This window comes from Ranitomeya variabilis, chromosome 1 (genome assembly GCF_051348905.1).
Source record: "Ranitomeya variabilis isolate aRanVar5 chromosome 1, aRanVar5.hap1, whole genome shotgun sequence".
Lineage (NCBI taxonomy): Eukaryota > Metazoa > Chordata > Amphibia > Anura > Dendrobatidae > Ranitomeya > Ranitomeya variabilis.
Window position 1 is genome coordinate 495,033,733 of NC_135232.1, and position 25,178 is coordinate 495,058,910.

General features: G+C 50.6%; 1 protein-coding gene across 1 annotated transcript in view; it reads left to right on the forward strand.

The window, feature by feature from the left end:
* The first annotated feature begins 6,807 nt into the window (after nt 1–6,807).
* Nucleotides 6,808–25,178, forward strand: part of LOC143794290 (ciliary microtubule inner protein 2B-like) — a 143,309-nt gene continuing 124,938 nt past the window's right edge. The window contains exon 1 of the mRNA XM_077280956.1: nt 6,808–7,123. Coding sequence (XP_077137071.1) covers nt 7,056–7,123 — 68 coding nt within the window. The 5' untranslated portion in view covers nt 6,808–7,055. The remainder of the gene's footprint in view (nt 7,124–25,178) is intronic.

The window sequence follows — 25,178 nt, forward strand, 5'->3', positions numbered from 1 at the left end:
GTTCTGCCTGGGGCCCCTGTGCTCTGCCTGGGGCCACTGTGCTCTGCCTGGGGCCCCATATGCTGCCTGGGGCCCCTGTGCTCTGCCTGGGGCCCCATATGCTGCGTGGGGCCCCTGTGCTCTGCCTGGGGCCCCATATGCTGCCTGGGGCCCCTGTGCTCTGCCTGGGGCCCCTGTGATCTGCCTGGGGCCCCATGTTCTGCCTGGGGCCCCTGTGCTCTGCCTGGGGCCACTGTGCTCTGCCTGGGGCCCCATAGGCTGCCTGGGGCCCCTGTGCTCTGCCTGGGACCACTGTGCTCTGCCTGGGGCCCCATATGCTGCCTGGGGCCCCTGTGCTCTGCCTGGGGCCACTGTGCTCTGCCTGGGGCCCCATATGCTGCCTGGGGCCCCTGTGCTCTGCCTGGGTGTAGGACACTGGTGACGTCACTTATCTCCGGACATTAGCTCCGGACATTAGCTCCGGACATTATCTCCGGACATTAGCTCCGGACATTATCTCCGGACATTAGCTCCGGACAAAGCCACGGAAGTTGGCACAAATTGCAGGAAGTAGTATTCTAGGCAATTATATATTAGATGGGCATTTCCTGAAGGAAATACATGGTGCTTGAACAGCGCTACCAGCTTTACAGCAGCACTTTTCACACACGGGACTGGGGGGCGCGCTTACTTTTGCACCCGGGGCCGGGGTCGCGCTTACTTTTGCACCCGGGGGCGCACTTACTTTTGCACCCGGAGGCGCACTTTTGCACCCGGGGGCGCACTTACTTTTGCACCCGGGGGCGCACTTACTTTTGCACCCGGGGGCGCACTTACTTTTGCACCCGGGGGCGCACTTACTTTTGCACCCGGGGGCGCACTTACTTTTGCACCCGGGGGCGCACTTACTTTTACACCCGGGGGCGCACTTACTTTTGGGGCCGCACTTACTTTTGGTGGGCGGGGCTCCTCGGCCTCCGATTTGGTTGGTGGGGCCCCTCGTCCTCCGATTTGGTGGGTGGGGACCCTCGGCCTCCGATTTGGTGGGCGGGGACCGGCCTCCGATTTGGTGGGCGGGGACCCTCGGCATCCGATTTGGTGGGTGGGGACCCTCGACCTCCGATTTGGTGGGCGGGGACCCTCGGCCTCCGCTTTGGTGGGCGGGGCCCCTCGGCCTCCGATTTGGTGGGCGGGGTCCCTCTGCCTCCGATTTGGTGGGCGGGGACCCTCGGCCTCCGCTTTGGTTGGCGGGGCCCCACAGCCTCCGATTTGGTGGGCGGGGTCCCTCTGCCTCCGCTTTGGTGGGTGGGGCCGCTCGGCCTTCGATTTGGTGGGCGGGGCTCCTCGGCCTCCGATTTGGTTGGTGGGGCCCCTCGGCCTCCGATTTGGTGGGCGGGGCCTTTTATCCTCCGATTTGGTGGGCGGGGACCCTCGGCCTCCGATTTGGTGGGCGGGGCCCCTCGGCCTCCGATTTGGTGGGCGGGGCCCCTCGGCCTCCGATTTGGTTGGCGGGGCCCCTCGGCCTCCGATTTGGTGGGCGGGGACCCTCGGCCTCCCATTTGGTGGGCGGGGACCCTCGGCCTCCCATTTGGTGGGCGGGGCCCCTCGGCCTCCGATTTGGTTGGTGGGGCCCCTCGGCCTCCGATTTGGTGGGCGGGGACCCTCGGCCTCCGATTTGGTGGGCGGGGCCGCTCGGCCTTCGATTTGGTGGGTGGGGCTCCTCGGCCTCCGATTTGGTTGGCGCGGCCCCTCGGCCTCCGATTTGGTGGGCAGGGACCCTCGGCCTCTGATTTGGTGGGCGGGGCCCCTCGGCCTCCGATTTGGTTGGTGGGGCCCCTCGGCCTCCGATTTGGTGGGCGGGGACCCTCGGCCTCCGATTTGGTGGGCGGGGACCCTCGGCCTCCGATTTGGTGGGCGGGGACCCTCGGCCTCCGATTTGGTGGGTGGGGACCCTCGGCCTCTGATTTGGGGGGCGGGGCCCCTCGGCCTCCGATGTGGTGGGCGGGGCCCCTCGGCCTCCGCTTTGGTGGGCGGGGCTGGGCCCCTCGGCCTCCGCTTTGGTGGGCGGGGCCGCTCGGCCTTCGATTTGGTGGGCGGGGCTCCTCGGCCTCCGATTTGGTTGGTGGGGCCCCTCGGCCTCCGATTTGGTTGGCGGGGCCCCTCGGCCTCCGATTTGGTGGGCGGGGACTCTCGGCCTCCGATTTGGTGGGCGGGGACCCTCGGCCTCCGATTTGGTGGGCGGGGACCCTCGGCCTCCGATTTGGTGGGCAGGGACCCTCGGCCTCCGATTTGGTGGTCGGGGACCCTCGGCCTCCGCTTTGGTGGGCGGGGCCCCTCGGCCTCCGATTTGGTGGGCGGGGACCCTCGGCCTCCGATTTGGTAGGTGGGGCCCCTCGGCCTCCGATTTGGTGGGCGGGGACCCTCGGCCTCCGATTTGGTGGGCGGGGACTCTCGGCCTCCGATTTGGTGGGCGGGGACCCTCGGCCTCCGATTTGGTGGGCGGGGACCCTCGGCCTCCGATTTGGTGGGCAGGGACCCTCGGCCTCCGATTTGGTGGTCGGGGACCCTCGGCCTCCGCTTTGGTGGGCGGGGCCCCTCGGCCTCCGATTTGGTGGGCGGGGACCCTCGGCCTCCGATTTGGTAGGTGGGGCCCCTCGGCCTCCGATTTGGTGGGCGGGGACCCTCGGCCTCCGATTTGGTGGGCGGGGACCCTCGGCCTCCGATTTGGTGGGCGGGGACCCTCGGCCTCCGATTTGGTGGGCGGGGCCCCTCGGCCTCCGCTTTGGTGGGTGGGGCCGGGCCCCTCGGCCTCCGCTTTGGAGGGCAGGGCCGCTCGGCCTTTGATTTGTTGGGCGGGGCTCCTCGGCCTTCGATTTGGTTGGCGGGGCCCCTCGGCCTCCGATTTGGTTGGCGGGGCCCCTTATCCTCCGATTTGGTGGGCGGGGACTCTCGGCCTCCGATTTGGTGGGCGGGGACCCTCGGCCTCCGATTTGGTGGGCGGGGCCCCTCGGCCTCCGATTTGGTTGGCGGGGCCCCTCGGCCTCCGATTTGGTGGGCAGGGCCCCTCGGCCTCCGATTTGGTGGGCGGGGCCCCTCGGCCTCCGATTTGGTGGGCGGGGCCCCTCGGCCTCCGATTTGGTGGGCGGGGCCCCTCGGCCTCCGATTTGGTTGGCGGGGCCCCTCGGCCTCCGATTTGGTGGGCAGGGACCCTCGGCCTCCGATTTGGTGGGCGGGGCCCCTCGGCCTCCAATTTGGTTGGTGGGGCCCCTCGTCCTCCAATTTGGTGGGCGGGGACCCTCGGCCTCCAATTTGGTGGGCGGGGACCCTCGGCCTCCAATTTGGTCGGCGGGGACCCTCGGCCTCCGATTTGGTGGGTGGGGACCCTCGGCCTTTGATTTGGTGGGTGGGGACCCTCGGCCTCCGATTTGGTGGGCGGGGCCCCTCGGCCTCCGATGTGGTGGGCGGGGCCCCTCGGCTTCCGCTTTGGTGGGCGGGGCCGGGCCCCTCGGCCTCCGCTTTGGTGGGCGGGGCCGCTCGGCCTTCGATTTGGTGGGCGGGGCTCCTCGGTCTCCGATTTGGTTGGCGGGGCCCCTCGGCCTCCGATTTGGTGGGCGGGGACTCTCGGCCTCCGATTTGGTGGGCGGGGACCCTCGGGCTCCGATTTGGTGGGCGGGGACCCTCGGCCTCCGATTTGGTGGGCAGGGACCCTCGGCCTCCGATTTGGTGGTCGGGGACCCTCGACCTCCGCTTTGGTGGGCGGGGCCCCTCGGCCTCCGATTTGGTGGGCGGGGCCCCTCGGCCTCCGATTTGATGGGCGGGGACCCTCGGCCTCCGATTTGGTGGGCGGGGCCCCTCGGCCTCCGATTTGGTGGGCGGGGCCCCTCGGCCTCCGATTTGGTTGGCGGGGCCCCTCGGCCTCCGATTTGGTGGGCGGGGACCCTCAGCCTCCGATTTGGTGGGTGGGGCCCCTCGGCCTCCAATTTGGTTGGTGGGGCCCCTCGGCCTCCGATTTGGTGGGCGGGGACCCTCGGCCTCCAATTTCGTGGGCGGGGACCCTCGGCCTCCAATTTGGTGGGCGGGGACCCTCGGCCTCCGATTTGGTGGGCGGGGACCTTCGGCCTCCGATTTGGTGGGTGGGGACCCTCGGCCTCCGATTTGGTGGGCGGGGCCCCTCGGCCTCCGATGTGGTGGTCGGGGCCCCTCGGCCTCTGCTTTGGTGGGCGGGGCCGGGCCCCTCGGCCTCCGCTTTGGTGGGCGGGGCCGCTCGGCCTTCGATTTGGTGGGCGGGGCTCCTCGGCCTCCGATTTGGTTGGCGGGGCCCCTCGGCCTCCGATTTGGTTGGCGGGGCCCCTCGGCCTCCGATTTGGTGGGCGGGGACTCTCGGCCTCCGATTTGGTGGGTGGGGACCCTCGGCCTCCGATTTGATGGGCAGGGACCCTTGGCCTCCGATTTGGTGGTCGGGGACCCTCGGCCTCCGCTTTGGTGGGCGGGGACCCTCGGCCTCCGATTTGGTGGGCGGGGTCCCTCTGCCTCCGATTTGGTGTGCGGGGACCCTCGGCCTCCGCTTTGGTGGGCGGGGCCCCTCGGCCTTCGATTTGGTGGGCGGGGCCCCTCGGCCTCCGATTTGGTTGGTGTGGACCCTCGGCCTCCGATTTGGTGGGCGGGGACCCTCGGCCTCCGATTTGGTGGGCGGGGACCCTCGGCCTCCGATTTGGTTGGCGGGGCCCATCGGCCTCCGATGTGGTGGGCGGGGCCCCTCGGCCTCCGATTTGGTGGGTGGGGACCCCCGGCCTCCGATTTGGTGGGCGGGGCCCCTCGGCCTCCGATTTGGTGGGCGGGGACCCTCGGCCTCCGATTTGGTGGGCGGGGACCCTCGGCCTCCGATTTGGTAGGCGGGGCCCCTCGGCCTCCAATTTGGTGGGCGGGGACCCTCGGCCTCCAATTTGGTGTGCGGGGACCCTCGGCCTCCGATTTGGTGTGTGGGGACCCTCGGCCTCCGATTTGGTGGGCGGGGCCCCTTGGCCTCCGATTTGGTGGGCGGGGCCCCTCGGCCTCCGATGTGGTGGTCGGGGCCCCTCGGCCTCCGCTTTGGTGGGCGGGGCCGGGCCCCTCGGCCTCCGCTTTGGTGGGCGGGGCCGCTCGACCTTCGATTTGTTGGGCGGGGCTCCTCGGCCTCCGATTTGGTTGGCGGGGCCCCTCGGCCTCCGATTTGGTTGGCGGGGCCCCTTATCCTCCGATTTGGTGGGCGGGGACTCTCGGCCTCCGATTTGGTGGGCGGGGATCCTCGGCCTCCGATTTGGTGGGCGGGGCCCCTCGGCCTCCGATTTGGTTGGCGGGGCCCCTCGGCCTCCGATTTGGTTGGCGGGGACCCTCGGCCTCCGATTTGGTGGGCGGGGACCCTCGGCCTCCAATTTGGTGGGCGGGGACCCTCGGCCTCCGATTTGGTGGGCGGGGACCCTCGGCCTCCGATTTGGTGGGCGGGGACCCTCGGCCTCCGATTTGGTGGGCGGGGACCCTCGGCCTCCGATTTGGTGGGCGGGGCCCCTCGGCCTCCGATGTGGTGGGCGGGGCCCCTCGGCCTCCGCTTTGGTGGGCGGGGCCAGGCCCCTCGGCCTCCGCTTTGGTGGGCGGGGCCGCTCGGCCTTCGATTTGGTGGGCGGGGCTCCTCGGCCTCCGATTTGGTTGGCGAAGCCCCTCGGCCTCCGATTTGGTTGGCGGGGCCCCTGGGCCTTCGATTTGGTGGGCGGGGACTCTCGGCCTCCGATTTGGTGGGCGGGGACCCTCGGCCTCCGATTTGGTGGGCGGGGACCCTCGGCCTCCGATTTGGTGGGCAGGGACCCTCGGCCTCCGATTTGGTGGTCGGGGACCCTCGGCCTCCGATTTGGTTGGCGGGGACCCTCGGCCTCCGATTTGGTGGGCGGGGACCCTCGGCCTCCGATTTGGTGGGCGGGGACCCTCGGCCTCCGATTTGGTGGGCGGGGACCCTCGGCCTCCGATTTGGTGGGCGGGGACCCTCGGCCTCCGATTTGGTGGGCGGGGACTCTCGGCCTCCGATTTGGTGGGCGGGGCCCCTCGGCCTCCGATGTGGTGGTCGGGGCCCCTCGGCCTCCGCTTTGGTGGGCGGGGCCGGGCCTATCGGCCTCCGCTTTGGTGGGCGGGGCCGCTCGGCCTTCGATTTGGTGGGCGGGGCTCCTCGGCCTCCGATTTGGTTGGCGGGGCCCCTCGGCCTCCGATTTGGTGTGTGCTCTGCCTGGGGCCACTGTGCTCTGCCTGGGGCCCCATATGCTGCCTGGGGTCCCTGTGCTCTGCCTGGGGCCCCATATGCTGCCTGGGGCCCCTGTGCTCTGCCTGGGGCCCCTGTGCTCTGCCTGGGGCCCCATGTTCTGCCTGGGGCCCCTGTGCTCTGCCTGGGGCCACTGTGCTCTGCCTGGGTGTAGGACACTGGTGACGTCACTTATCTCCGGACATTAGCTCCGGACATTAGCTACGGACATTAGCTACGGACATTAGCTACGGACATTAGCTCCGGACAAAGCCACGGAAGTTGGCACAAATTGCAGGAAGTAGTATTCTAGGCAATTATATATTAGATAAGGAATGATAGATAGGTAGATAGAATTATAGATAGATAATAGTTAGCTATAGATAGGTCGAAGGAATGCTAGAAAGATAGATAGTTGTGCTGTGTTTTCAATAAATAGTACATGGAAGAAATATGACTTTCATAAGCATTTACTTGAGTGAACACAAGGTGGCAGTAGTGTTGCACTCCTCTTTGTGCACACCTGTCATACTGTTGCTACAGTAACCACACATACAATGGCGGATTGCAGGGTTCCTATATAAACATATAAACATATACATTTTCTTTTAAAGTAGATAAAATTACATTCTGTCACTAAAAGAAAAATACTGATGCGTCACTGATATTCCAAAGTCTCTATACATTAATTCCAGGCTTCTCCTCCGGCTGTGTACACAAACACCATTAGCGTAGCTGCCAGGCTTCTGTGTGTCCAGTTACTGTTACCAGGCAAACCCCAGCAGGCTGAGCATCATCAACACTTTCTGCAAAAATGCCTATCATTTTACCACAGCTCCCTGAGTCTCTATTTTCCACCTATGACCCAAAATATGTGCCAGGGTAAGTGAAACTAATTTTAGTTTTTAGTGGGGTTTTTGTATTAGTTGTTTCATATGCAAAACTGTCAATGTAAAAATATGACTACTACGGGGGCTCGTCAGTTCTGCCCATCTCAATGTACATTATACAACATGGTGTCAGTACGTGTCTCACAACTTAGCCCAGGATTTCCTTAGTATTGCACAGGTGAGAGTAATAATTCCATCTCCTGTGCAATATCTTGAAAACATGATCTGTTAGGGTCCGTGAGGACTGGAGTTTGGGAAACATTGATTTAGATCACTCAGTATTATTTATTACTATAAATAGGCCGGATGGAATCGCATCGGGAGTGCGGTGAAATTAACATCTGTGAATGCTTAGTGGTGCTGACAGGAGCAGCAGACATGTCTCACACTATTTGCGCTTTCCAACATACTGTATTTTTCAGATTATAAAATGCTCCGGATTATAGGAAGCACCCCAAATTTTGAGGAGAAAAATAGGAAAAAATGTTTTTTTTAAAAAAATGGTGGTGCTTCTTATAATCCTTGCATCTTATTGCTTACCGGGGATGGTGGCTGCAGTGAAGCAGGGTCCCAGGGTCGCTGCTGGAGGAGGCAGGAGTGGGGTGATGCTGCAGGCAGGGATGAGGGGGCTCTGATGTGTGGTGCGCTGCTGCGGGGGTCTTGTGCTGCTGCTGGGTGTCTCCAGGTGCCTGGCGGTTGCTGGCTGGTGCTGCGGATGTCTCTGGTGCCCAACGGTGCTGCTAGTATCTCCAGTGCCCAGCGGTGCTGCGGGAGTCCCCGTGCCCATGGTTGCTGCGGGTGTCTCTAGTGCCCAGCGGTGCTGCGTGGGAGTCTGGCGCTGCCCGGGGCTCTGCCAATATTTTGCAACAGGCCAGAGGCCCGGCACTTCCACGGTTCCATGTGCGGTGGTCTTCGGGAATATGGCCACTGCCGTGGGCGGCATATGCGCAGATGGTGATCTCGGGACCAAGATCTCGAGAGATGAGAATAGCGGCGGTGATATTCCCAGAGTCCACCGCACATGGAACCGTGGAAGTACCGGGGCTCTGGCCTGTCGCAAAATGTTGGCTAATAAGTAGCCAAGAGGCCCATGGTCACTTTGGAGGAGCTGCAGAGATCAAAAGCTCAGGTGGGAGAATCTGTCCACAGGACAGCTATTATTCATATTGGCAACCAATCCGGCCTTTATATTACACATGCAAGAAGAAAGACATTTTTGAAAATAAGCCATAAGTAGCCCCCTATGCAGTTTGCGAAAAGCCATGTAGGGGACACTGCTAGTATGTTGAAGAATGTGCTCTGGTCATACACCTCACCTTGAAAACACCATCCCCACCGTCAAACATGGTGGTAGCAGGATCATGATGTGGGGAATGGGGATGCTTTGCTTCAGCAGGGACAGGTAAGTGGATCAAAATTGATGGGAAGATGGATTGAGCTAAATAGACTGCTCAAAAATAAAGGGAACATCCTAGATATCACTGAATGAAATAGTCCGGTTGCAAATCTTTTTTCATTACATAGTGAAATGCGTTGAGAACAATAAAACCTAAAAATGATGAATGTAAATCACAACTAATATTCCATGGAGGTCTGGAGTTGGAATGATGCTCAAAATCAAAGTGGGAAATCAAATTCCAGGCTGATCCAACTTCAGTGGAAATGCCTAAAGACAAGGAAATGATGCTCAGTAGTGTGTGTGGCCTTCACGTGCCTGTATGACCTCCCTACAATGGCTGGGTATTGTCCTGACGAGGCGGTGGATGTTATCCTGAGGGATATTTTCCCAGACCTGGATTAAGGCATCAGTGAACTTCTGGACTGTCTGTGGTGCAATGTGGCGTTGGTGGATGGAATGAGACAAGGTGTCCCCGATGTGCTCGATTGGATTCAGTGCTGGGGAATGGGCAGGCCAGTCCATAGCATCTATGCCTTCAACATGCAGGAACTGATGACACACTTCAGCCTCATGAGGCCTAGCATTCTCATGCATCCGAAGGAACCCAGGGCCCACTGCACCTGCATATGGTCTCACAAGGGGTCTGATGATCTCATCCTGGTACCTACTGGCAGTCAGGGTACCTCAGGCTAGCCCATGGAGGTCTGTGCAACTCTCCAAAGAAAGGCCTCCCTACACCATTCCTGACTCACTGCCAAACCGGTCACGCTGGAGGATGTTGCAGGCAGCAGAACGCTCTCCACGGCATCTCCAGACTCTGTCACATCTGCCTCAGTGTGAACCTGCTTTCATCTGTGAAGACCAAAGGGCGCCAGTGTCGAATCTGCCAATCTTGGTGTTCTCTGGCAAATCTCCCTGCATGGTGTTGGGCTGTAAGCACAACACCCACTTGTGGATATTAGGCCCTCATAACACCTTAATGGAGGCTGTTTCTAACAGTTTGAGCAAACACATGGGTGTTAGTGGCCTACTGAAGGTCATTTTGCAGGGCTCTGGCACTGCTCCTTCTGTTCCTCCTTGCATAAAGGAGGAGATAGCAGTCCTGCTGCTGGGTTGTTGCCCTCCTATGCCCCCCTCCATGTCTCCTGGTGTACTGGCCTGTCTCTTGGTATCTGCTCCATGCTCTGGACACTGTGGTGACAGACACAGCTACCCTTCTTACAGCTCGCATTGATGTGCCATCCTGGATGAGCTGCACTACTTGAGCAACTTTTGTGGGTTGTAGACAACACCTCATGTTACTGTACAGGACCTCTAGGGGTGAGAGCAATGACAAAATGCAAAAGTGACAGTGACAAAAACAGCCAAAAAAGGATGAGAACAGAGAAATGGTCAGTTGTTCTTCCCGGAAAAACCACTCCTTTATAGGGGTTGTCTTGCTAATTGCCTATAATTTCTAACTGTTGTCTGTTACACTTGCACAACAGCAGGGGAAATTGATTCACAATCAGTGTTGCTTCATAACTCGATGGGTTGATTTCACAGAAGTGTGATTGACTTGTAGTTACATTATAATGTTTAAGTGTTACCATTGCAATTCTGGAGGAAAACTTGAAACAACTTAAGACTGGAGAGTAGGTTCACCTTCCAGCATGACTACAACCCTAAACATACTGACATATCTACAATGTAATTGTTTGGAGCAAAGCAGATTTATTCATGTGGGTGAATGGCCCAGTCATAGTCCAGAACTAAATCCCACAGAGAATCTGTTGAAAAACTCGAAAATAACTGTTCTGATGCACCCCATCCAATGTCACTGAGCTAGAGCTAGTTTACAATGAAGAATGGGCAAAAGTCTATGTTTCTAGATGTGCAAAGCTGGTAGAGATACTGTATTTCCCAAAAGACTTTCAGCAGTAATTGCAGCAAAATGTGTGTGGTCGTACAACGTATTGAGTCACAATTTTCAAGTTTATATTTTTAAAACTACTAGAAAACCATCTATCATTTCCTTTACACTTCACAAATAATTGTACTTTGTGTTGGTATATAACATAAAATCCCAATATAATACATTTAACTTTGTGGATGTAAAGTGAAAAAAAGGTGGAAAAGTTCACCGGGTATGAATACTTTTTCAAGGTGTCAATGTGTAAATAAGAAGGGTAAAGTAGTAAAGAATGAAGCGTTCTTTCGTAGAATATTTAGAATACTGCCTTTTTTTGTTAACCTCAGTAGCTTTGTAAGGAGCAGAAATCTTCATTAAAAGGTCTATGTGGGAGAACTTCAGCTCCGCAAATGCTTGAATGATTCATTCACAAGCTGGATTAAAGGGCGCAATGATTAAATCTACATTTAGTGCAGCAAGAATAAAAACTCTCCTATATTTGACTCATCATCTGGGAATCTTTGAGAGGGTCAAATTTCCAACAATAGTAAGCTACGAATGAGATGAATGTATGTACACTATGTTCCAAATTATTATGAAAATTGGATTTAAGTGTCTTAAAGATTTAATTGTTTTGTTTTTCAAATAAACTCGTGGATGGTATTGTGTCTCAGGGCTCAATGAATCACTGAAATCAATCTTAAACACATGTGATAATTAGTTTTCCAGGTGATTCTAATTAAAGGAAAACTACTCAAAAATGAAGTTCCACATTATTATGCAGGTCACAGGTTTCAAGCAATATGGGAAATAAAAAGGATCTCTCTGCTGCGGAAAAGCATTAAATAGTGCAATGCCTTGGACAAGGTATGAAAAAATTAGATATTTCACGAAAACTTAAGAGTGATCATCATACTCTGATGACATTTGTGAGTGAAACAGAGCACAGACAGAGTTCATGCAAATAAAGGCATAATGGGGAAGTTTTCTGGCAGACAAATGCATTGGATTAAGAGAGCAGCTGCCAAAATACCATTACAAAGCAGCAAACAGTTATTTGAAGCTGCTGGTGCGTCTGAAGTCCCTCGAAACTCAAGGTGTAGGATCCTTCAAAGGCTTGCTGTGGTGCATAAACTGTTGTGGATTCTGTTTGCGGGCTCCCTCTGGTGGTTACTGCTGGTACTGGGTGACTTTGGTGGGTTGCGGCCTTTGGTTTCCATCTGTCCATCAGAGGCTGGGTGTTTCCTATTTTACCTGGCCTTTCTGTCATTTCCCTTGCCGGCTATCAATGTGTTCAGATGTGCTCTGTTTGGTTCCTGCCTACCTGCTCCCAGATCTTTCAGGATAAGCTAAGTGCTGATTTTCAGTTGTTTGGTTTTTTTGTCCAGCTTGCTTAGAATGTCTCTTTGTTAGCTGGTTGCTCTAGTGGACTGAGGTTCTCCCCATGTGCCATGAGTTGGCACATGGGTTCTTGTAATCTCAGGATGGTTTTTTTGATTAGGGTTTTTTGCTGACCGCTCAGTCCCCTTTTGTGTCATTCTGCTTTCTAGTTTTCAGCGGGCCTCTATTTGCTAAAGCTATATACATCATCTCTATGTGTGTGCCTTCCTCTCATTTCACCGTCAATATTTGTGGGGGGCAACTATATCTTTGGGGTTAATTCCTCTGGAGGCAAGTGAGGTCTTTGTTTCCTCTGCAGTACTAGTTAGCTCTTAGGCTGGTGCGTGGCGTCTAGAACCAACGTAGGCACGCTCCCTGGCTATCTCTAGTTGCGTTTGTCAGGCGTAGGGCAGCGGTCAGCCCAGGTTCCATCACCCTAGAGCTCGTCCGATATTTATTATACTTTGCTAATCCTGTGCTATCCCTAGCCATTGGGGATTCATGACAGTATAGCCGGCCAACAAAGTGTTAATTGTTTGGGCTGAAGCAGGAGATATAGAAGTGTTCAAGGGAAATTTTTTTTTTTTTTTCCTTCAGAGTTTTGCTGCCTAGCCCTTAATTGCTGTCTAGCTGCTTCTTACCTCCTCTTAACCCTTGAATGGCTCTGATCTTAGCTGTTTGTGCTTTCTTCTCTAGAAAATTCTCGCCCGCCGAGCGCAATTATGATGTGGGTAATCGGGAGCTTTTGGCCATGAAGTGGGCATTTGAGGAGTGGCGTCATTGGCTTGAGGGTGCTAAACATCGCGTGGTGGTCTTGACTGATCACAAGAATCTCATTTACCTTGAGTCTGCCAGGCGTTTGAATCCTAGACAGGCTCGTTGGTCGTTATTTTTTTCTCGTTTCAATTTCGTGGTTTCATACCTGCCAGGTTCAAAGAATGTGAAGGCAGATGCTCTTTCCAGGAGTTTTGTGCCTGACTCTCCTGGAGACACTGGGCCTGCTGGTATCCTTAAGGATGGGGTAATATTGTCCGCCGTATCCCCAGACTTGTGACACGCATTGCAGGAGTTTCAGGTGGATAAACCGGATCGATGTCCACCAGAAAGACTGTTTGTTCCGGATGATTGGACCAGTAGAGTCATCTCCGAGGTCCATTCTTCTGTGTTGGCTGGTCATCCTGGAATATTTGGTATAAGAGACTTGGTGGCCAGGTCTTTTTGGTGGCCTTCCTTGTCTAGGGATGTGCGTACCTTTGTGCAGTCTTGTGAAGTGTGTGCTTGAGCTAAGCCTTGCTGTTCACGGGCTAGTGGGTTGTTGTTATCCTTGCCCATCCCGAAGAGGCCTTGGACGCACATTTCCATGGATTTTATTTCTGATCTCCCGGTTTCACAGAAAATGTCCGTTATCTGGGTTGTGTGTGACCGCTTTTCTAAGATGGTTCATTTGGTGCCCTTGCCTAAGTTGCCCTCCTCCTCTGAGTTGGTTCCTTTGTTTTTTCAGAACGTGGTTCGTTTGCATGGGATTCCGGAGAATATCGTTTCTGACAGGGGATCCCAGTTTGTGTCTAGATTTTGGCGGACGTTTTGTGCCAAGATGGGCATTGATTTGTCTTTCTCGTCTGCATTCCATCCTCAGACGAATGGCCAGACGGAGCGAACTAATCAGACCTTGGAAACTTATTTGAGGTGTTTTGTTTCTGCTGATCAGGATGACTGGGTTGCTTTTTTGCCACTGGCCGAATTTGCTCTTAATAATCGGGCTAGTTCGGCCACGTTGGTCTCCTTTTTTTTGTAATTCGGGGTTTCATCCTCGTTTTTCCTCTGGTCAGGTGGAGTCTTCGGATTGTCCTGGAGTGGACGTGGTGGTGGACAGGCTACATCACATTTGGAATCAGGTGGTGGACAATTTGAAGTTATCTCAGGAGAAGACTCAGCAGTTTGCTAATCGCCGTCGCCGCGTGGGCCCCCGACTTTTTGTTGGGGACTTGGTGTGGTTGTCTTCTCGTTTTGTCCCTATGAAGGTCTCTTCTCCTAAGTTCAAGCCTCGGTTCATCGGTCCTTATAGGATCTCGGAGATTCTTAACCCTGTATCTTTCCGTTTGGATCTCCCAGCATCGTTCGCTATTCATAATGTGTTCCATCGGTCGTTGTTGCGGAGGTATGAGGTGCCTGTTGTTCCTTCGGTCGAGCCTCCTGCTCCGGTGCTGGTGGAGGGAGAATTGGAGTATGTTGTTGAAAAGATCTTGGATTCTCGTGTTTCCAGACGCAAACTCCAGTATTTGGTTAAGTGGAAGGGTTATGGTCAGGAGGACAATTCCTGGGTGGTCGCCTCCGATGTTCATGCGACTGATTTGGTCCGCGCCTTCCATAGAGCTCACCCTGATCGCCCTGGGGGTTCTCGTGAGGGTTCGGTGACCCCTCCTCAAGGGGGGGGTACTGTTGTGGATTCTGTTTGCGGGCTCCCTCTGGTGGTTACTGCTGGTACTGGGTGACTTTGGTGGGTTGCGGCCTTTGGTTTCCATCTGTCCATCAGAGGCTGGGTGTTTCCTATTTTACCTGGCCTTTCTGTCATTTCCCTTGCTGGCTATCAATGTGTTCAGATGTGCTCTGTTTGGTTCCTGCCTACCTGCTCCCAGATCTTTCAGGATAAGCTAAGTGCTGATTTTCAGTTGTTTGGTTTTTTGTCCAGCTTGCTTAGAATGTCTCTTTGTTAGCTGGTTGCTCTAGTGGACTGAGGTTCTCCCCATGTGCCATGAGTTGGCACATGGGTTCTTGTAATCTCAGGATGGTTTTTTTGATTAGGGTTTTTTGCTGACCGCTCAGTCCCCTTTTGTGTCATTCTGCTTTCTAGTTTTCAGCGGGCCTCTATTTGCTAAAGCTATATACATCATCTCTATGTGTGTGCCTTCCTCTCATTTCACCGTCAATATTTGTGGGGGGCAACTATATCTTTGGGGTTAATTCCTCTGGAGGCAAGTGAGGTCTTTGTTTCCTCTGCAGTACTAGTTAGCTCTTAGGCTGGTGCGTGGCGTCTAGAACCAACGTAGGCACGCTCCCTGGCTATCTCTAGTTGCATTTGTCAGGCGTAGGGCAGCGGTCAGCCCAGGTTCCATCACCCTAGAGCTCGTCCGATATTTATTATACTTTGCTAATCCTGTGCTATCCCTAGCCATTGGGGATTCATGACAATAAACCTACTATTCGGCCACCGCTAAACAGTGTTCACAAGCAGAAACGGTTGCAGTGGGCCCAGACATACATGAAGACTAATTTCCAAACAGTCTTGTTTACTGATGAGTGTCGAGCAACTCTGGACGGTCCAGATGGATGGAGTAGTGGATGGTTGGTGGATGGCCATCATGTCCCAACAAGGTTGCGACGTCAGCAAGGAGGTGGAGGAGTGATGTTTTGGGCTGGAATCATGGGGAACCACCTGGTAGGGCCCTTTAAGGTTCCTGAAGGTGTGAAAATGACCTCAGCAAAGTAAATAGAGTTTCTGACTGACAACTTTCTTTCATGGTATAAAAAGCAGAAACGTGCCTTCAGGAACAAAATCATCTTCATGCATGACAATGAATACCTCTGAGTAATTGGCTGCTATGGGCATAAAAGGAGATAAACTCATGGTGTGGCCACCATCTTCCCCTGACCTCTGTTGTGAATTCCGTTCTGGAGCTCCCTCCTGTGATTGCTAATGGTATTTTTGTGAGTTCTGCTCTTGGGCTCCCTCTGGTGGTTTCGAGTGGAACTGCTGCTCCTTTAGGTAGCTGTAGCAGCTGCCTTCACTAATCGCCTTGGCTGGGTTTGTTATTTAAACCTGCTCTGGGCTTTAGTTCATGCCAGCTGTCAATGTTCTTGGTTGGATTTGGTTCTCTCCTTGGATTTCTCATATGGCCTGTCCTTGTCAGCAAAAGATAAGTTTTTACTAGTTCTTGTTTGTCCATTTGCTTGGACTCTATTGCTCTGCAAATATGTCTCTTTTTGTCCAGCTTGTCATTATGTAATTTCAGGCTAGCTGGAAGCTCTGGGAAAGCAGATTTGCCCCTCCACACCATGAGTCGGTGTGGAGTTCATTTTTGTAAACTCTGCGTGGATTTTGTAGTTTTTAATACTGACCGCACAGTATCCTTTTCTCTCTGTCTATCAAGTTTAGTATTGGCCTCCTTTGCTGAAATCTGATTTCATTTCTGTGTACGTCATTTCCCTCTCCACTCACAGCCAATATTTGTGGGGGGCTGTCTTTCCTTTTGGGGTTTTCTCTGAGGCAAGATAGCTTTCTATTTCCTTCTTTAGGGGTAGTTAGTTCTTAGGCTGTGAAGAGGTGTCTAGGGAGAGTCAGGAACATCCCACGGCTATTACTAGTGTTGTTAGGATTAGGGACTGCGGTCAGTAGAGATACCACCTTCTCAGAGCTCGTTCCATGTTGCGTTTTAGCCACCAGGTCATATCAGTGTGGCCTCTTAAGCACCAGGTCATAACAGACCTCAACCCTATAGAGAACCTTTGGAGTATCATCAAACAAAAGATCTATGAGGGTGGGAGGCAGTTCACATCAAAACAGCAGCTCTGGGAGGCTATTCTGACTTCATGCAAAGAAATACAAGCAGAAACTCTCCATAAACTCACAAGTTCAATGGATGCAAGAATTGTGAAGGTGATATCAATGAAGGGCTCCTATGTTAACATGTAACTTGGCCTGTTAGGATATTTTGGAGTTAAATAGCTTTTTTGTTCAGTGAATGTGACCTCCTAATGCTGCAAATTCCACAAATGAGCATTTTCAGTTCTTTAAAACATATCAAATGTTTAGAAATACTACTGTGCGTAATAATTTGGAACAGTGCATTTTGAGTTTTTATTCATTTTGGAGATTATACTGTTATCATTGGGAGGTTTCTTCAATAAAATTCGATGTATACTCTAACGGGTGATGACTTTTATTAGACTGACTGTCATTTGCACTGACCATTTAGGAAAATCCGAGAAAAATGTCATTTGCATATTAATTTGGAACATAGTGTAATATGACATACGGATATGCAATTTTTAACCCCTTGCAGACACTGCCATTTTTATTTCTTTTTGCTTTTATTGGTTTCTTCATCATGTGGTGCAATGAACACAGAATGGATGCTACTTTCACAACTGACAGCAGACTCTATGTGGTTAAATTAGCTCCAATAGCTGCAGTTAGTTTCAGGTGCCTACTGTATAAGGCCTCATTCAGACGTCAGTTTTTCGCGTACGAATTCTGTGTTTTTTACAGATACAACTCCTACCTATTATATTCTATATATAGTCAGTGTCGGACTGGAGCACCTTGGGTCCACCAGAGAAAATCATTCTTGGGGCCCACTATGTAGCTACATAGAAATAAATACAAGACCACCAATTGTGTGATAAAACACGCTAATATCATGGTATAATATAGGGTAGTACACGTTTAATTATGTAGCAGGGGTAGCCCCCCTCATAGAATATAAAGTAGCCCCCTCATAGAATATAATGTAGCCCCTCATAGAATATAATGTAGCCTCTCTCAAAGAATATAATGTAGCCTCCCTCTTGGAATAAAATGCAGCCCCCCCATAAAATAACTTAGCCCCCTCAAAGAATATAATGCATATAATGCATCCCCCTCTCATAGAATATAATGCAGCCCACCTCATAAAACATAATGCAGCACCCCACAAAATATAATGCAACCCCCTCATAAGGTATAATACAGTCCCCACCATAGAATATAGTGTAGCACCCTCATAGGGTATAATGCAGCCCCCCTCATACAGCATAATGCAGCCCCCCCATAGAGTATACTGTATCCCCCTCTTAGAGCATAATGCTGGCCCCCTCATATAGTATGATGTAGCCCCGCAGAATATAATGTAGTCCCCTGATAGAATAATGCAGCCTCACCATAGAATATAATGTTGCCCCCCATAGAGTATACTGTATCCCCCTCTTAGAGCATAATGCTGGCCCCCTCATATAGTATGATGTAGCCCCGCAGAATATAATGTAGTCCCCTGATAGAATAATGCAGCCTCACCATAGAATATAATGTTGCCCCCCATAGAGTATACTGTAGCCACCTCATAGGGCATAATGCTGCCCACCTCATATAGTATGATATAGCCCCCAGAATATAATGTAGTCCCCTGATAGAATAATGCAGCCCCACCACAGAATATAATGTAGCCCCCATAGAGTATACTGTAGCCCCCTCATATAGTACCATGTAACCCCCAGAATATAATGTAGTCCCCTGAGAGAATAATGGAGTCCCCCCACAGAATATAATGTAGCCCCCTCATAAAGTATAATGCAGCCCCCCTCATAGGGTATAATGCCGCCCCTCTCCACCTCCATCATTGTTCTCCCCCCCACTCCCATCATTGCCTTCTCCCCACCACCCCTATCATTGCCCTTTCTACCACCTCCATCATTGCCTTCTCCCCCACAACCCCCATCATCGCCCATTCCACCACCACCATTGTCTTTTTTACCACTACCACCATTGTCCTTTACACCACAACCATCACCACACCACATATGCACACACCACCGCAAACACACACAAAGTGCCGCACCACATTGCACCACATACAAACACATGCATGCGCACACAAACACACAGCACCACTCACCTCTTGCAGCACCTCCCAGCAGCCTCTTCCTCGCTGGCAGCTCTCTGTCTGAAACAGCCAAGCGCTGAATCATGACGTCATCCAGCTGTGTTGTCTCAGACAGGAAGCGAGGGAAAGGAAGCAAGATGCCGGGATGTGCTGCGACACGTGCCTGTGTGTATGTGGTATGGTGCTTTGTGTGTGAGTGTGAGAGAGTGGTGCGGTGGTGGTGAGGTTTTACATGCGGGCAGTGTTAGCTGCACCCTGCGGCTAACGCTGCCTGCTATTAAAGTGAAATGGTATTCACTCCTCTCCACGCCCATGGGGGCGTGGAGAAACATGAATATTCATTTCTCTTTAACAGCGGGGACAGGCATGGCTTTCTGTCACCCGCTGCTGCTCCATTGGCACAGGGCAGGCCCCCTTGACTCAGGGGCCCCATAGCCACTGGCTGGGGGCCCCTAGAGCAGTGAGGGCCTTAGGCAGCTGCTGGCCAGTATGCCAGCAGTTATCAGTGCCTGGGCCCACCAGAAAATTCTCCGGTTCTCCGGTGGGCCAGTACGACCCTGTATATAGCCCGCATATTTTCGTGGACTGACTGGTTCTCACAGAATCATGGAGACAAGTCTGTTATTATCCGAGTCTTTTGCATGCAAGAAAAATTACTGATGTCTGAATGAGGCCTTACATAGTTGGCAGGTCACACTTCTGGAATACATGTACAGTAGATGTTGCAAAGGTGTTAAAGGGGTTGCACAGGATCAGAAGAACATGGCATCTTTTCCAAAAAATAATGCCACACTGGTCCACAGGTTGCGTGTAGTAGTACAGCTCAGCCAAATTTGCTTAAATGGAGCTGAGTTGCAATGTTATATTTCTGTTTTCTGAATGCTTGCCCCTTAAGCAAAATTGTAGAAACAGCTTGTAAAGTTAATTTACTCTATTTGATTACCTTATTTCTCAGCACACTATGTGTAGTTACTATTATACTCAAGGTTTTTATGAGGTTTGCCCTGCTGGAGTAAAATGAATTTATGAGTCATCATGAACAAATTACATTCATCAAATGGCTTTATAAACATGAATCATGGATGAAAACAAGTTTATTACACGTATAAAAGCCACATAGTCATTGTATGGAAAATTCTTCATAGAAAACTGTGTATTGCTCATGAGCACCCCACAATGAGTCCATGTCCATTAGGACAAAAGGCGCACGTCAAAACCAGGGAGTCCAACCCAGAGTGTATTCCATATCAAAAAGATCAAAAGACAGCACCTCACATAGTGGTGAAAAGTCAATCTTACATTTTATTCTGCCTCCTGTGGTGATGTTTCAAGGTCAGTAGACCTTGAAAAAGGAGGCAGAATAAAATGTAAGATTGACTTTTCACCACTATGTGAGGCGCTGTCTTTTGATCTTTTTGATATGAAACTTTAAAGTACAGTATTTTCAAACAACTCAATCTTATTTGATAGATGATGTGCTAAACAGACAATTTGTATTAGTTTTTAAAATTATATGGTCTTATTCTCCAAAAAATCACTCAAAAGTGTCAACTATGAGGTGTCTCTTTGCATGTGTCAAATTCAGTCTCTCTCTAGAAGCATAGATGGAAGGAAGTAGGGTCACATCTCTCCTCTCCTGCTGTCTTGTCTGTCAAACGCAATAGAGGCATAATAACACAGAGGTGGGCTTTCAGCTCAGTGCAGGTAAGTCATTTTACAATGGCAGTAGCCATCCTCTGGATCAACATGTTAGGGCATGATAGGTTAGGCTATGGGTAGAACTAGAAGGACTTAAAGTCTTCCCTCAACCTTAATAACTATGTTACTAATATACCATTTCCATGTTTCTCTATATTTAACTTTAATTTAAGAAGATAAAGAGAACTTAGAAATTTGAACATAGAAATTATATGAGCCAAAAATATGAAAAATTAATTATTTTCTTGAGGAAAATAATCTAATATCATGTGAGTAGCAAAAGTATATGAACCTTTAGGATTAGTAGATCATTTGAAGGTGAAATTAGAGTCTGGTGATTTCAGTCAAAGATGTGAGTAGGTAACCTGTTTTATTTAAAGAACAGGGATCTATGAAAGTTTGATCTTCACAACACTTGTTTGTGGAAGTGTATCATGGCATGAACAAACGGGATTTCTTAGGACCTCACAAGAGGAGTTGTTTATGCTCATCAGGCTGGAAAAGGTTAGAAAACCATCTCGAAAAAAGTGGATTTCAACAATAAATAAACAGATAGATTGTGTGCAAATGTTCAAGACCGTTATTAACCTCCCCAGGATTGGTTGTGCAACAAAGATCACTCCACGAGCAGGTGTATAGTTGTTCACATGGCCACAAAGGAACCCAAGATAATCTCTAAGCAACTAAAGACCTATCTTACATTAACTAATGCTAATGTCCATGAGTCCACCACAAAAAGAACATTGAACATTAATTTTGTACATGACATGATTGTAAGGAAAAAGCCACTGGTCTGTAAAATGAAAATTGCTGCTTGTCATCTGCAGTTTGCTAAAGATCACATGGACAAGACACAAGGCTAGTAAAACAATGTCCTGGAGCCGATTTAACTCCCCCCCCCCCAAAAAAAAAAAAAAAGTGCATTATATAAAAAAACTCATATTATCTGTGAAACACGGTGATTGTAGTATCTGTGAAACACAGTGATGGTAGTATCTGTGAAACACAGTGATGGTAGTATCATGGTTTGGGGCTTTTTTTTGGTGCATCTTGGCCAGGAAGGCTGCCATCATTGATGGAGCATTAAATTCTGAATTTTATAAGCAAATTGTAAAAGAAAATGTGAGGACAGCGCTGTCTTGCCAACAGGCAGTACTGTCTCTGGATAAAACTAGCATCTGCAACTCTGATGGATGATAGCGCTGACATGCCCAAAACACATCTGTGCAAAATCTTAAGAGAACGTTGGTAATGCAGCAAGATGAAAAAAAAAAATTCCCAAAATTCCTGTGAAACACTTGAAGGATTAATGAACTTCTTGAATGTGCTTTTGAGCACCTTGAGGGGTGCAGTTTTTAGAATGGTGTCACACTTGGTTATTTTCTATCGTATAGACCCCTCAAAATGACTTCAAATGAGATGTGGTCACTAAAAATGGTGTTGTAAAAATGAGAAATTGCTGGTCAACTTTTAACCCTTATAACTCCCTAACAAAATTGTGGTGATGTAAAGTAGACATGTGTGACATCTTACTTATTAAGTATTTTGTGTGACATATCTCTGTGATTTAAGGGCATGAGAAGTCAAAGTTGGAAAATTGTGAAATTTTCAAAATTTTTGCCAAATTTCCTTTTTTTTGACAAATAAATTAAAGTAATATCAAGGAAATGTTACCACTATCATGAAGTACAATATGTCATGAGAAAATGTTATCAGAATCACCGGGATCCATGGAAGCATTCCAGAATTATAACCTCATAAACGGACAGTGGTCAGAATTGTAAAAATTGGCCTAGTCATTAACGTGCAAACCACCCTTGGGGGTAAAGGGGTTAATACTATAGAATTGTTGCTTCGGGTGGATCAGATAATTATGCTTCAATCAGAATTTTGATTTATTCAATGACTCAATGACTAAACATAACATAATCTCATGCAGCAATACAGTAGCAGCAACAAGACATGCATTTGGCCCATTCACAACTGTATTTCTGCATGAAATTATGTATCATGAAGTCATGAAATAAATAAAAATTCTGACTGCTTAAACTCTAATTACTCAGGGTTGAGCGTTTTCCTTTAAATTGTTGTGGACAGAGGCCTGATCCATAAGCACCACAATGGTAGAGTGCCAACTGGAGTATTAAACATTGAGAGTGAGACTCAGCTCCTGGACATATTATCCTGCATGTGGACCAAATCAGTTGTAAAGTGAGTCTGTCATCCCCAATACACAACATAAACCAATCACATACTCATATACGGGACTGAGCCCCTGTAAAAATCATACAGCCTGGATGGGGACAGGAAATGCCAACTGCAGTGCATAAAAAATATGGGTTTAAAATGGTCACTATATTTAGAATGGCATGAGGCATATATTCATAAACTCCCATTCATAACTGTTAGATATCCGGTCCCATGATACTAACAAACAGAATATAAAGCACTGCTTTGTTTTACAGAAAGCAGGGTCCCAATTCATTCTTATCGGGGGGAGTTTAAGTGACTTTTCTTTTTTTTCGTCTTGTGGTATTTGTTTACTTTTTTAGCCAAATTTTTGAATTCTACACCAAATCTCTATTTTAAACTTTGACCTGTTTTGTGACTTTTTAGGGCAAAAACTGTCACTCTTTGCTAAATGAAACAAAATTTGTGACAAAATATCTGACAAACAAAATCACTTCAGGGAAATACTTGGAGTGGGACACATTTTTGCTAAATTTTGCATCTTTTTAAAAAGAACTGGAGCACCCGCTAGGGCCTAGAGGATACTTGGTATGGGTCCGGAGGTCGTTAAAGGGTTGGTCACGGTGGCAGCGACCCGGTCCGTGGCCCTGGGCATACAAGTTAAAGGGAAGGTCTTTAAAGGGGTTGTTGAATAAAGAATAAAGTTTGTTTGTGACGCCACCTGTAGTATTCGGTCAGGGATGAAAGATGCTGCTTAAAGGGGTCCACTGGGGTGATGATACTGCAGCAGGGATGGTATGGCTTCCCACAGGTGAAGCTTAATCCCCAGGGCTCCTGGTGTAGTAGGTAAAGATGGTAGATGGCGAAGTGTAGAAAGGAATGAGAGGACACAAGGTTGCAGTCTCTTTACCCTTTACTGGTATTATGCAGCCACAGACCAGGGTACAAGTAACAAGTGATGGTGAGGCCTGGCCAGGGTTGGAAGCCTTCCTTACTGCGCAGTGTTGTAGTCCCTTGCTGCCTTAGGATTCACACAAGGTCCTTACATTCTCTCTGTCCCTTTTAAGTAGGACACTACCCGCATGGCAGGCAACTCGAGCCTTTTTACAGGTGTCTCTAATTATGACTCTCGGCTCTATCTGTCACTGTGCCTTCAGCTGTTAATGGTGGACAGGCGACCTGAAATCTCCTGCCCGCCGGTTTCTGATGTGGGGCATACAGTTACCCCCACAACCTCAGAATTCCTGTCTCCGGTACTCTGCTCTTCAGCGTGGAGGGAGTTCAGTCGCAACTCCCCTCCAGCTCTTTCCTCTCCTTCGATTCTTCTCCCTTATCAGTCTCCTACAGACTGCTGTTTCTCTTTCCCCTTTCCAGGAGCTGCAGCTTCTGGACTGGAGTCAGAACAGTTTTGTATGTACTTGTTACCTGTTAAAGGGATCCTCTTCGATTCCAAGCATACCACTGTAACAACCGGTTACTTGGGGTGTTACCAGGGCCGTATTTAGAGTTTCTGCTGCCCTAGGCACTTTTCGTGCTGCCTCCCCCACTGGTGAGTATGACTAATGCAGACACTGTCGGCAGTGACTTGGGCTACTTTCACATCAGCGGTTTTTACCAATCGTGGCAGATCCGGCAGTTTTTCTGCATCTGCCACGTAACGCATCACTTACAGCAACACTGCGTTCAGTCTCATTCATTCCCTGTGGGACTTGTGGACATGTGCGGCACTTGCAGTTTAGCCGCAATCCGGTAAATGCGGTACTTGCAGCAGCGGAAAAAAAACGCTGCTAGCAGTGTTTTTTTTGTCTCGTCGTAAGTGTAAAACCGCAAGTGCTGCACATGTTCGCAAGTCCCATAGGGAATCAGTAGGGGGTCCAAATCTATATATATGCCCATGTAGCTCTTTCAAAGACAATTCCAGCAATATTTTTACATGTTCAGTCCATTCATCTGAAATCGGTTTGCATACATATGCAAATGAGGGAGTAGATCTGTTACTCCAGCTCTATACCCCCTCAGTGCTGTATTTTATAGTATATAACAGAGCCACGTAGTATATAGGAGCCACGTAGTATATAGCAGCCACTTAGTATATAGCACAGCCCATGCAGTATATAACACAGCCCACGTAATATATAGCACAGCCCACACAGTATATAACACAGCCCATGCAGTATAAAGCACAGCCCACGTAGTATATAGCACAGCCCATGCAGTATTTATCACTGCCCACGTAGTATATAGCAGCCAAGCAGTATATAACACAGCCCACGCAGTATATAATACAGCCCACGTAGTATATAACACTGCCCACGTAGTGTATAACACTGCCCACGTCGTATATAACACTGCCCACGTAGTATATATCACTGCCCACGTAGTATATAGCAGCCAGGCAGTATATAACACCACACACGTAGTATATAACACTGCCCACGTAGTATATAACACTGCCCACGTAGTGTATAACACTGCCCACGTAGTATATAACACTGCCCACGTAGTATATAACACTGCCCACGTAGTATATAGCACAGCCCACGTAGTATATAACACAGCCCACGTAGTATATAACACAGCCAGGCAGTGTATAACACAGCCCACGCAGTATATAACACAGTCCATGCAGTATATAACACAGCCCATGCAGTATATAACACTGCCAGTGTTGTGAATTTGGTTTTTGGGCTCCCCCGGTGGTCACTGGTGGTACTGGACTTGTGTGCTTCACTTTCTCTGTTCACCTGTTTCCATCAGGATATGGGAGTATCCTATTTAGCCTTGCTGCTCAGTTATTCTAGTGCCGGCCATCAATGTAACCAGAGCCTTTCTGTTGCATGTTCCTGCTTCTAGA